Source organism: Anabrus simplex, chromosome 7, assembly GCF_040414725.1.
Source record: "Anabrus simplex isolate iqAnaSimp1 chromosome 7, ASM4041472v1, whole genome shotgun sequence".
Lineage (NCBI taxonomy): Eukaryota > Metazoa > Arthropoda > Insecta > Orthoptera > Tettigoniidae > Anabrus > Anabrus simplex.
Genome location: NC_090271.1, coordinates 119234163 through 119247319, shown reverse-complemented (window position 1 = coordinate 119247319; position 13157 = coordinate 119234163). Strand labels below are relative to the sequence as shown.

At 37.4% G+C, this 13157-nt stretch overlaps 1 protein-coding gene across 2 annotated transcripts in view; it reads left to right on the top strand.

The window, feature by feature from the left end:
• Nucleotides 1-13157, top strand: part of ck (myosin-VIIa ck) — a 399120-nt gene that overhangs the window by 346396 nt on the left and 39567 nt on the right. For both annotated transcript variants that reach the window (XM_067151286.2, XM_067151287.2), the window contains exons 30-31: nucleotides 8725-8915; nucleotides 9012-9130. In XM_067151286.2, coding sequence (XP_067007387.2) covers nucleotides 8725-8915; nucleotides 9012-9130 — 310 coding nt within the window. The remainder of the gene's footprint in view (nucleotides 1-8724; nucleotides 8916-9011; nucleotides 9131-13157) is intronic.

Genomic DNA, 13157 nt, shown 5'->3' with positions numbered 1-13157 from the left:
CTGACAAAAACCGTATCACTGACAGAACCTCACACGCGGCGGGCGAGTTGATAGTCTTAAACATTTTGAAAGCACAGAACAGAACCGTACAGGTTAGATAGAGAGCTGAAACTGAGCACAGTTGTTCCCGAGGCATGCCGGTACATGACGCACATGCTCGTTGCGATATGCGCGCGAACTACTAGTGTCTACAACAAAACGGACCTTACTTTTTTTTTTTTTTGCTAGGGGCTTTACGTCGCACCGACACAGATAGGTCTTATGGCGACGATGGGATAGGAAAGGCCTAGGAGTTGGAAGGAAGCGGCCGTGGCCTTAATTAAGGTACAGCCCCAGCATTTGCCTGGTGTGAAAATGGGAAACCACGGAAAACCATCTTCAGGGCTGCCGATAGTGGGATTCGAACCTACTATCTCCCGGATGGACCTTACTTAAAAGACACGCTTCGTACATTCATAATCCATAATCCATACATTCATGAAAATGAAAATCCACAGCCTGTTTCCAGTCATTCGACCAGGTCAGGAATGGAATTAATGAATCCCCCATCTAGCGGTAAGGATAGGAATTGTTTGATATAGATGCTGATTCCCATAGGGAACCTGAAATATTTGTCCCAAATGAGTAAATTTATAACACCAATATAAAAAGGTCTGTTATTGGACATTATACATTTTCCAGCTAACTCATTCCTGGTTCCCAGCATTTTGCCCCAATGTGCTAAGTTGGGCTCATCAGTTGGTAAATATTAATGTACAGTCCATAGTTTTTGGGGTCGGTGAGGTGAATAATGACACTCCAGATGTCGTTGAAGCCCACGTTCAGCTCCCATCAGTATGGAGATGAGAAGGGATGGGAAAGAAAATGTCCAAAATGATTGATATTACAGATGTATGTGTGTTTTTTTCCAGCACAGCCCTCATACAAAATTAGTACACATATGACTTACTATCTGAAAAAAAAAAATACTGTTGGGGTAAAACGCGCCTAGCACTCCTAGGGGAAAGTGGTGAAATATAAAAATTAATGAAAATGACTTATATTAATGTCGAATACATTGCTTGCGAGGTCGCCAAGTTAAACTGTGACACTCTGGATACTTAAGTCATACTTCATCCGCAATCAGTATGGAGGTTGAGATGGGGCAGACAGAGACATTGCCATAGCAACCTGTAGGTTTGTTGTCGATCTGTCGGTCACACAGTGCAGAGCATGATATCAGCAGAAAATAGTAACTTTCTCCGTCATTTGAAGAGTAAGCTAAATTATGAACATAACAAAAGTTGTTTAAAAATGAAGAGACGTTTAGCATGCAGTCCACGGATTTTACTGAAAATCATTAGTATAAGAGAAAATGGAAAATGGTCAAGATCTATTTAGCTGTTTTGCTGTGATGGTGGGACAAACAGACAAACACAAAAAATAAAAACCACAGATTCGGTCCTGAGTTGACCTGAAATGGATAAATATCTGAAAAATTGGAAGAAAAAAAAAAATCAAAACGAAATTACAGACAGTGGAACCCCTACAACTTTATTTATATAGATGAGCATGGACAAGTCTAGAAGTGCAAAACATTTCTTTCGAGAGTTACTGCTTTGAAACCGTACGACGTATCTACAAATGGACTTCACCATCAGATGCCTCTTTTAGTGTTCTACATGGTTGGTCCTATGGCACTTTCTCATGTCTCCTATATTTATGGGTTAGATTGAGGTAGAATCATTGAATGGGGTGAAATTTGGTACAGTTTTCACATACCACTTTATTTTTTTGATATTCATGCAACAGCTGGAAGCATAAAATTTGGCTAACATATGGCCGCTGGTGGTGTCAGTGTGCGTGCCAAATGTCGTGATTCTGTCTTTCCTATAATTGTGTAAAACGATAACATATACGTGTAATAAAAAGTACAAAATTAACCTGAAATCGAGAAATACAGCTCTATTTAAAGTATAAGGTATAGAGATACGAAAAAAGGCATAGGAACAAAATTGTAGATCTCTCCAAATTGAAACACGATTGTGCTCTTTGTTTTGTGATATGACTTACCATTTAGCCACCAATTACACCAGAATGAAGGTCTGCACCATCATTTAAAATTGTATCCGTATTTCGATATTTTCCGGGGCTGAAAATTATATATTTGTATAGCTTGGAATTTTTCCTCAAAGAAAAGTTTCCAGGTTTCAGGATTAACACTCGCATACATACGGAGTAATTAAGGAAGAAAATAATACAGTTAAGAAAGTTGAAATTAATAGAAAAGAGGATTATATTTGAGGACAGATGGATAGGACAAATATGTAATTACCAAGTGGATGTATTGGAAAATCAAATGTCCCTCAATAAATTATGAAGGTATGAGTTACGGATATAAGAAAGCAGTAACAGAGGAGAAATTTAGGCGCAGGAATTCTTAGATAAACGGATAAGATGACTTGTGGTGTTAGTACTTAAGCTGTTCGACGACAGTTATAACCTCCAACGATATTCCGCCAATATCCCGCAGAATGGCCGTTTGACATCTCTCTTGCTTTCTACACAAGGAACAACCACGAATTTACACGAATGATGATGAAAATGGCAATATGTTACTTCCCTGCTGGCAAGCAGTCAGAGACGTTGCCATGGTAACCTGTAGGTTCGTTGTTGGTCTGTCGGTCACTCAATGCAGAGCATGATACCTGCAGAAAATAGTCATTTTCTCCGTCATTTGAAGAGTAAGCTAAATTATGAACATAACAAAAGTTGTTTATAATGAAGAGACGTTTGACATGCAGTCCACGTATTTTATAGAAGTACTAGCAAGATACCCGTGCTTCGCTACGGTATTATACTGAAATTTACAATTGAATGCTTATTGTTTTAGATATATAATCCGCCGAAATTCGCGATCTGACTCGTTTTCTGCGAGAATCCACCAAAATTCCCGATCTGACTCGTTTTCTATTAGATTACGTCACGTTTCCTCCCATTTTTCAATCTTCCTTTCCAGGAATCAATTTCGTACTTCCCGGGCTAGGCTCAGGTATTCCTCCCGGTCAGTTGGGTCCGTAAATCTTTGCCATCTTTTCCTATAATCATTTTAATATGTATAAAATCCTTCAGAAGATCCGGCGTGGTGTCATATTGGGTGCTTTGGCGGCACTGAACCCGCGGCCGGACTGCATTCTTAGTCATTACCCGTCCAGGAGCCGTTTCCAGCGCGGTCCGCACATTTGACGACGGTCCGGAACATTATTATTATTATTATTATTATTATTATTATTATTATTATTACTATTATGTCTTGCTGGAATGGCTGATGAGAGGGAAAACCGGAGTATCCGGAGAAAAACCTGTCCCGCCTCCGTTTTTTCCAGCACGAATGTCACATGGAGTGACCGGGATTTGAACCACGGAACCCAGCTGTGAGAGGCCGGCGCGCTGGCGCCTGAGCAACGGAGAATACTTATAAGTACATTAAGAACAGTAAAATCAATAGGTCTCACCTCCTTCTACACCCCACCGCTGTTAAGTTTATTTACCGCCACCCCTCCCCCCCCCCTCAAAAAAATTAAAAGAAGGCTTGTTTCTTTATGTTTAAAGGTGATTCCAAACACCAATGTTCACGATTATTGCCTTCAGTTTTGAGATATAAGTATCCCCATAAAAATAATTTACTTTTTTCACTTCATTTCACACTACTCCCCCCCCCCCCTAAGTGAATTTTCCCGCAAAAAATACTTGTTTCTTTAATAGTAAAAGATCTTCTAAATACCAATTATCACGACTCTAACTTCTTCAGTTTTTGATTTCTGTGTCCTCATGAAAGGAATTCAACTCCTTTACATTCCCACCCTCCAAAATGGTTTCCCCACCAAAACGCATTTTTCTTTGTTTTTAAAGGAGATCGAAATACGAATTTTCACGTCTGTAACAACTTTAGTTTTTATTAGATGTATGCATTCTCATACAATTAAGTCAATTAAATTTTCAATTCTTTCGCCCCCCCCCCCCTTTCATTGGATTTTCCTAGAATACGTCTTTCTTTACTTTTAAAGCAGATTGCAAATATCAAATTTCACGTCTGTAATATCTTCATTTTTGAGATATCAGTAGCCTAATTAAAAGAATTCAACACCATTTTTAGTCACTTTTACCCACCCCCCACCACCAAAGTGGTATTTCCGAAAACTAAAAATACACAATTCGTTATGTATAATAGAGATAAAAAATACCATTTTTCACTTCTGTAACATGTTAAGTTTTTTTAGATATACTGTAAAAATTCTCATTTTAAAATTTCACCCCTTTTGAGTTCCCCTTAAGTGGAGTTTCCAAAAACAAATCACCTATGTTTCCTTACATTTACAGGAGATTCCAAACACCCACTTTTTACGTCTGTAACATTTTACGTTTCCAAGATATTCTGTAGATATAGTCTTTCAAAAAATTCACCCCATTTTGTCACTCCCGTTTAACAGCCATTAATTGGATTTTCCAAAAACTAAAAAATACGTGTTTCTTTATTTTTAAAGGAGGTCCCATATACAAATTTTCAGTTCTGTAATATCTTCAGGTTCTGAAATATAAGTATCCTCATTAAAGGCATTCAACCCATTTTTCACCCTTTTACACCCCTCCTATTAGCATTTACAGGAAACAAAAAAATATGTGTTCCTTTATTTTTAGAGGAGATTCTAACTACCAATTTTTACATCTGTAAATTTTAAAGTTTTAAGATGTAGACACACTCATTTTAAAAAATTCACCCCCCTTTTCACCCCCCAATATTTGGATTTTACAAAAACGAAAAAATACGTGTTTCTTTACTTTTAAAGTAGATACAAAATACCAATTTTCAGGTCTGTAATATCTTCAGGTTCTAAAATATAAGTAGCCTCATTAAAGCCATTCAACCCCTTTTTTTACCCCTTCTCACGATTCCTATTGCGATTTTCCGAAAACAAAAAAATACATGTTTCTTTATTTTTAATGAAGATTCTAAATACCAAATTTTACATCTGCAAACTTTAAAAGTTTGGAGATATAGATTCACTCATTTTAAAAATTCACCCCCTTTTCACCCTCCCATTAATTGGATTTTCCAAAAACAAAAAAATACGTGTTTCTTTATTTTTAAGAGAGATCAAAAGTACCAATTTTCAGGTCTGTAATATCTTCAGTTTCTGAGATATAAGTACCGGTATCCTGATTAAAGGCATTCAACCCATTTTTCCCCATTTTCACCCTTTTTCACCCCTCCTATTGGGATTTTCTGAAAACAAAAAATACGTATTTCCTTATTTTTAAATAAGATTCTAAATACCAATTTTTACATCTGTAAACGTTTAAAGTTTTGAGATATAGATACACTCATTTTCACCCCCTTAGCGAAGGAATATCCAAAAATCCTCTCTTGGCGAGCACCTACATCTTAATATGAATATATCCCCAAAATTTCATTTCTTTATGTCCAGTAGTTTTGGCTCGGCGATGATGAATCAGTCAGTCAGTCAGTCAGTCAGTCAGTCAGTCAGTCAGTCAGTCAGTCAGTCAGGACAAGTTATTTTATATGTATAGATAAGAGAAAATGGAAGAAAACTCTTCTCTTTTTCCTACAAATCCCCTGTATATTCAATGATCTATAAGTTTAAATCATTTGCATATCACCGGGATGAGATTACTCTAAATGTGATGTTTGGTCAAGATCTATTCAGCCATTTCGCTGTGATGGTGGAACAAACATACATACTGACAAGAAAAATAAAAACCACACATTCAATCTTGAGTTGACCTAAAACGGATAAATATCTGAAAAGTTGGCAAAACAAATGAAATTACAGACAGTGGAACCCCTACAACTTTATATAGATTATATTTCACCCCCTTGCCTCAACAACATTTTTCACAGATACTGTAATAAGTGATATTTGCACCAAATTTAGTTGACAGCTATGCTGGAAAATACACACTTACATCTGACTTTTAAAAAATCCGGAGTATCACTACACATCTCAGCAACCCCCAAAACTATAGATTCGACACTATTTTCGATTTTTATACCTCTCAGCCCCTACCCCGCACCCCCCCTCCCCAAGGTTGCTAGGGGTGTCATATCCCAAGCAGTTAGTCTCCTAATGGTATGTTATTTTTTGAAATTGCTCCAGTAGTCCTGAAAACTATGGTTCGAGACTATTATCGGTCACTTTTACTTATATTTAAGTTTCATTCCCTCCCCTGGGGATCTAGGAGTGTGTTGCCCCAACAGCATTTTTTTTACAGATAGTAAGTAATATTTGTGCCAAATTTAGTTAATAGCTATGCTGGAAAATACACACATACATCCATAATCTTGGTCATTTTTGGTCATTTTATTTTTTCATCCTTTGTCACCCTTATACCAAAAGGGGCTGAACTTGGACTTTTAAAAAATTTGGAGTGTCACTATTCATATCAGCGGCACCAAAAACTTTGTATTTGACACTATTTTCTGTTATTTATATACCTCACCCCTTTTCACCCCCCACCCTAAGGGTCTTGCTCCCACATGGTTTGTCTGGTGATGGTCAGTCATAAGTGTACGAAGTTTGGTTGAATTCGCTCCAGTAGTGCCAAATACTATGGATTCAACATTATTTTCGATTATTTTTATCTCACCCCATGCCCCCATCGCAATGGGGACTGCACTTCGACTTACAAAAAATCTGGAATGTCACTATTAATCTCAGCAACCCCGAAAACTAAGGATTTGATACTATTTTCAATTATTTTTATATCTCATCCCCCTTGCCCCCACCACAAAGGGAGCTGAACATCGACTTTAAGAAAATCCGGAGTGTCGCTCTTCATCCCAGCAACCCCAGTAAAGTATGGATTTGACACTATTTTTGATTTTTTTTAAATACCTCATCCCCCTGCTCCCACCCCTAAGGGTGCTTGGAGTATCTACCCCCACGTGGTTTGTCTCCTGATATTAAGTCATAAATGTACCAAGTTGGCTGAAATCGCTCCAGTGGTTTAGGAGGAGATGTAATACATACACACCCACATAGATACAATGACATATATATTTGGGACATCCTACTTCTTTCTTATGATGTACTTATTTAGTAATAATTTCGATTCCTACTTTTAAGAACACTGGCCATCGTTTTACCTCTGTCCTGTAAGGTTGGTCTGCAAACTAAGTTAGGCTATATACGATTCTTCTACCACTTATTCCAGTTTCTACACTTCTGTCCTTTGAGAAGTGTGTACAATCTTAAAATCCCCAAATTCAGAAAAAATTGCAAATTTTAACATTTTGAATTTATTTAGGTAGAGATGAACACAAGCTTTATCAGTACCTTTATTAATGGTTATGAACCACGAAAATTTGTGTAAAGAAGGTGTTAAAATTGTTTTTGATTTTTTCCCCTATAATTTTTATTCTTTTCCAGTATGAAAAAAATATAGAACTCATATTTTATGTAAAAATTGTTTCCTCAGGTCTGAAATGTGTGTTCTTATTTCGCTATTTGCTTTACGTCACACCGACACTGATAGGTCTTATGGCAACGATGGGATAGGAAAGGCCTAGGAATGGAAAATGGCCATGGCCCTAATTAAGGTACACCCCCAGCATTTGCCTGGTGTGAAAATGGGAAACCATGGAAAACCACCTTCAGGGCTGCCGACAGTGGGATTCGAACCCACTATATCCCGGATGCAAGCTCACAGCCACTCCCCTAATCGCACGGCCAACTTGCCTGGTGAAGTGTGTGTGCGTGTGTGTGTGTGTGTGTGTGTGTGTGTCATAAAGCATAAAAATACTGTATTTCTCCAAATCCAAGATGGCCCTGAATGCAAGATCATCCCCACTTTTTCCTTCAAAAAAAAATCAGGCTTAAGAAGTGCTTTGTGAAATCATATGAATTCCTTTCTTGTACAGTATGCATTTTTAGACCATCTTTGTCTTCACGCCAACGCCGAACATTGGCTTTAGTTATGCCTATTTTCTTGTAGCTGCACAATTATTCTTTATTTCTGCGAGTTTAAAAACCATTAAATCAAAATTGGCATCATAATATCGAAGAGAACCTGGTAAAAATTTGCCGGCAATACCTGTTTCACGTGTCTTTACAATTCGATGATCCCTCACAAAAATATTCCTGCTCTCTGTAAAACTGTTTATTTTACGAAGTGTCAGGTACAGTAGACGTCTTATAACTCTGCCACTGACAAGTCATGGACTTTATAAGAATTCGAAGATTCGCATGTTTTGATGCCATTCTGCAGATTTGAGAAATGTTTTTGTAGAGGCTAATACAGGGACTTCTTTTTTTTCTATTCAGGGGATTGTCACTCACTCGATTGCTCACGCTGTGAGTCTGTCTCCTGACAGGTAGAATGTCATTCTCTTTCCACTATTTCCCAAGAATTAGTGACATTACACAGGCACTGTACAACCGATTGCCGTGGCTAGCAATGTAGCCTATAGGCCTAATATAGATGCAAACTTTGAAGGTTGAGTTTTATGTGCACGCGGGGGGGTGAAGGGAAGCAGCGTAGTTACCATGGTAGCTGCCAACAGTGTTTTTACTGTTAGGTCACGAATGCAAGATGACCCTTGATTTTTCACATTAGATTCTGAGAAAAAAAGAAAGTGTTTTCTTGGATTCAGAGAAATACGGTGAAATTATTTTTCAAGGAATGAGATATTCCTAACTGTGGCAAAAATTTCACTTCTGCCTTTAGGGGAGGGTTCTTCATTCCTGACCTTCCAAAAAGGTGACCTCATCGTATTGGAGGATGACAGTACTGGGGAGACGGTAATGAACTCCGGTTGGTGTGTGGGAAGGTGTGAGCGTACTGGAGAGAGAGGAGACTTCCCTGCTGAGACTGTATATGTGTTGCCGGCGTGCAGCAAACCTCCTCAGGACATCCTGGTAAATTCCTTCATATTTGAGATGTTGTTTCTGATGTTAGCTGATGTTAACCACTGTTAAACCATTCTTATGAAATTTATTTCTCTGAATATGCAGGCATTGTTCAGCTTAGAGGGAGCAGAGCATGGTCGTAAACTTTACCCTCAACAGGTGAATGGAACTGATTCTCGAGAGAAGCCTCACACTTTGGCAGAATATGCTTTGGATCACTTCAGGTAAGAATCATACCATATGTCAAAAGAGAATGATTTTAGAAATATCTTCCATAGTGCTTAGTTAAGAGATCCTCTGGTGAACTATATTATACAGAATTTTGTTAGACAGTTATATATATACATGTGTTTCTTTATTTTTAAAGAAGATTCCAAATACCAATTTCCATCTCTGTAACATTTTCAGTTTTTGAGATATAAGTATCCACATAAAAATAATTCAACCCCTTTTTCAACCCCCCACACCCTATTGAAGTTTTTTCCAAAAACAAACAAATACATGTTAATTTTATTTTTAAAATAATAAATATACCAATTTTTACGTCTGTAACATGTTAAGTAAGTGGATTTTCAGAAAACAAATTATGCGTGTTCCTTTACTTTTACAGAAGATTCCAAATATCAATTTTTATGTCTGTAACGTTACATTTTTGAGATATACTCATTTTAAGAATTCACCCTCTTTGTCACTCCTGTTCACCACCACTTAAGTAGATTTTCCAAATACATAAAAATACGTGTTTCTTTATTTTTAAAGTAGATTCCAAATACCAATTTTCGTGTCTTCAAACTGCACAGTTTTTGAGATATAAATACACTCAGTTTAAAAATTCACCTCCACCCTTTCTCACCCCCTTAGCGACAGAATATCCAAAAATCCTACCTTAGTGAGCACCTACATTGTAATATGAATGTATTCCCAAAATTTCATTTCTTTATGTCCAGTAGTTTTGGCTCTGCGATGATGAATCAGTCAGCACAAGTTATTTTATATATATATATATATATGCAGTGTCACAGAATTTAGGTACTTGGGTAGTATAATGTCCAAGCATAACTTAGCTGTATATATATATATAGATGACATCTAAAATTGTAGAACCACTTTTAGAAGAGGAACAATATGGCTTTAGGCCTGGAAAATCAACAACAGATCGTATATTTGCTGTCAGGATGCTAATGGAAAAACATTGGGGAAAAGAGAAGCCTTTATATCTACTGTTCCTTGACATCGAAAAGGCCTATGATAGCATACCAAGGGAGCTTATTTGAGAATGCCTGAGAAAACTCAAAGTTCGAGACAGTCTGATTTCAAAAATTAAGGTGCTTTATGAGAAAACCAGAAGCTGTGTACAAGTTGGTTCTGGACTGTCAGACTGGTTTGAGAAAAAAAAGGGAAGTCACCCCTATTATTTATCATTGTAATGGATACCATATTAAAGGCGCTAAAAGAAAAGGGGCAACTAGACTTAAAAGCATTTGCAGATGATGTAGTAATTTGGGGTAACTCAGAGAAGATGTGGAAGGGAGACTGTAGGGGTAGAGTCAGGAGTTTGAGAGATATGGATTAAACATCAGCAAGGCTAAAACTGTGGTGTTGAAGGTACAGAAGGGTGACAACCAGCCAGAAATCATGCTAAATGCACTAAGCTGGACAGTGTCACAGAATTTAAGTACTTGGGTAGTATAATGTCCAAGCATAACTTAGCTAAATGTGAAGTAAACAGTCGAATCAGCAAAGCAATACATTTTTGCCTCCAAGGAAGACAGCTGCTATGGGATAAACAAGTACCACTCAAAACCAAGATGACACTGTATAAATCATATTACACCCCTATCCTCACATACAGCCTGGAAACTGCTACATTAACAAGAAAGGACAACTCAAAACTCCAAGCAGCAGAAATGTTCCTACGCACAATGATCCAGAAGACCAGGAGGGATAAAATCGGGAATGAAAAAGCCAGAAGATGTAGAACTAGAAGACTCCTTACTCCAGAAGATCCAAAAGGCAAGACTGAAGTGGTTTGGTCATGTGAGAAGAATGAGTGCCAGTAGGTCTGCAAGAAAGGAGTAGGTATGAAAGAGAAACAAGGGGAATGAGACCAGTGGGCAGACCTAGAGAAAAACTGACAGAATTAGTGAAGAAGGAAGTAGAGGAGAGAGGTCAGGATTGGGAGCAGGTTGTGAATGAAGAATGGTTCATGGACCGAAGAAAATGGAACCATGGTTGTGATGATGATGATGATAGATGACATCTAATGCCACAGGTAATGATAATATTCCTATATCACTGATTAAGTATGTCTTAGGGGCTGTTCTACCAATACTAACTCATATACTTAACTACTGCCTGACAAATCGAGTGTTCCCAGATTTTGGAAAGATGCACTAATTAGACCCATCCAGAAGAGCTCCAAGTTAGAATCTTCTTCAGATCATCATCCAGTATTCATCCTACCACCCTTATCCAAGGTGCTTGAACATCTAGTTCATACACAAGTTACTGAATACCTTACCGAGTATTCCCTCCTCAACCCCTTTCAATATGGCTTCAGGAAAGGACATAGCACTGCCACAGCTTTACTACGAGTGACAGATGACATCAGATGTGCAATGGACCAACAGGACGTGATTGTACTGACATTATTAGATCTCAGTATTGCCTTTGACACCGTCAACCCTCAGTTACTACTGCAGAAACTTCGAGAGCTAAATTTTAATAGTGTGTCACTTCTTTTTTTTTTTTTTTTTCATCTTACCTTGAAAATCACCGGCAATGCGTGACAGTTGGAAATTTGAGTTCAGGATGGCAAAGTAAGACCCTCGGTGTCCCTCAGGGATCTGTCCTCAGACCACTATTATTTATCATCCAAATTAATTATATATCAAATGTCCAGCTCCATGGCTAAAATGGTTAGCATCCTGGTCTTTGGTCACAGGGGGTCCCGGGTTCGATTCCCGGCAGGGTTGGGAATTTTAACGATCATTGGTTAATTTCTCTGGCACGGGGATTGGGTGTATGTGTCGTCTTCATCATCATTTCATCCTCATCACGACGCGCAGGTCGCTCACGGGAGTCAAATCGAAAGACCTGCACCTTAGATTCACAATTAAGTATTTAATTTATTTTCCACCTAGTCGATACAATGATTGCTTAAGGCAATTTTTAATGGTCAAAAGTGGTACATGTTTCGTATATTATCAACATCTTCAGCCACATAACACTGTTTAGATGAAAAATATATAAAATTGACAAAGTAATGCTTTAGAGGAAGTGTCCTTAAAATTAACATAAGATTGACAAGATTTAAACAAACAAATAACTCAAGAGAAAATATATAAATTATTTCTACAATAGAAAGCAGTCGTCAAGGAAACACTTGTACAATATTCCATAGAGAAATTGTCCTAATAAATATTCTTTTCTTAATAATTCATGAAAAAAGATCAATTTATAAATTAAAAATTATACAATTTATAAGTAATTATCGAAACGAAGAAATCCTGATATCACAGTGCGGCTCTTATTATTAATGTAGATGAAAATATAACTAATTCCTAGTTGTCAAATCTTATTAAGCCTGCTTTCCTTTGGAACAGTAACTCCTGTCATTCTTTCACAGTTTGCGCCGGGTGTAATATTGATGATGCAATCTTCCTTGCTCTTGCACCTGAGGAGGTGGAGGAGCGGGGGATATAGGTGTGTCAAGAACTTCCTTGCTGTCACCTATAGCTTCAACTGAGGAGGAACAAGTTGTAGGGCTATCTGTAGGTGGAGAAATTCCAATTCTTTTTTCGTGATCCTTCTCAAGCATTTTCAAATATACTAGAATTTGATAATATAATGGATTCTTATATTCTACAGCCTCATTAAGGTTATCATTTTTCTTTACAAGTTGGTCTAGATGAATGTACAGGTCTTCATATGTGTTCATTAAGCTGCCCTTTTTTAACTTTTTTATGATGGTCAGGTCTTGTTCTATGTTGGTAAATTTATGACCTGTGGCAGTCATGTGTGATCCCATTGCTGAGAATCTTCTATGTTTTTCAGCATTCACATGTTCCAAATATCTAACTTTAAAATTGCGGCCAGATTGTCCTATGTATGTATTCTTACATTCAAAGCATGTGAGTTTATATATTCCGGAATCAAAAAATTTATCTTTTTCCGAGAGATTTATTGTATCATGGTTGAAAATACTATGTTTCATGTTGTTATTGAATGGTTTCAACAATAACATGATTG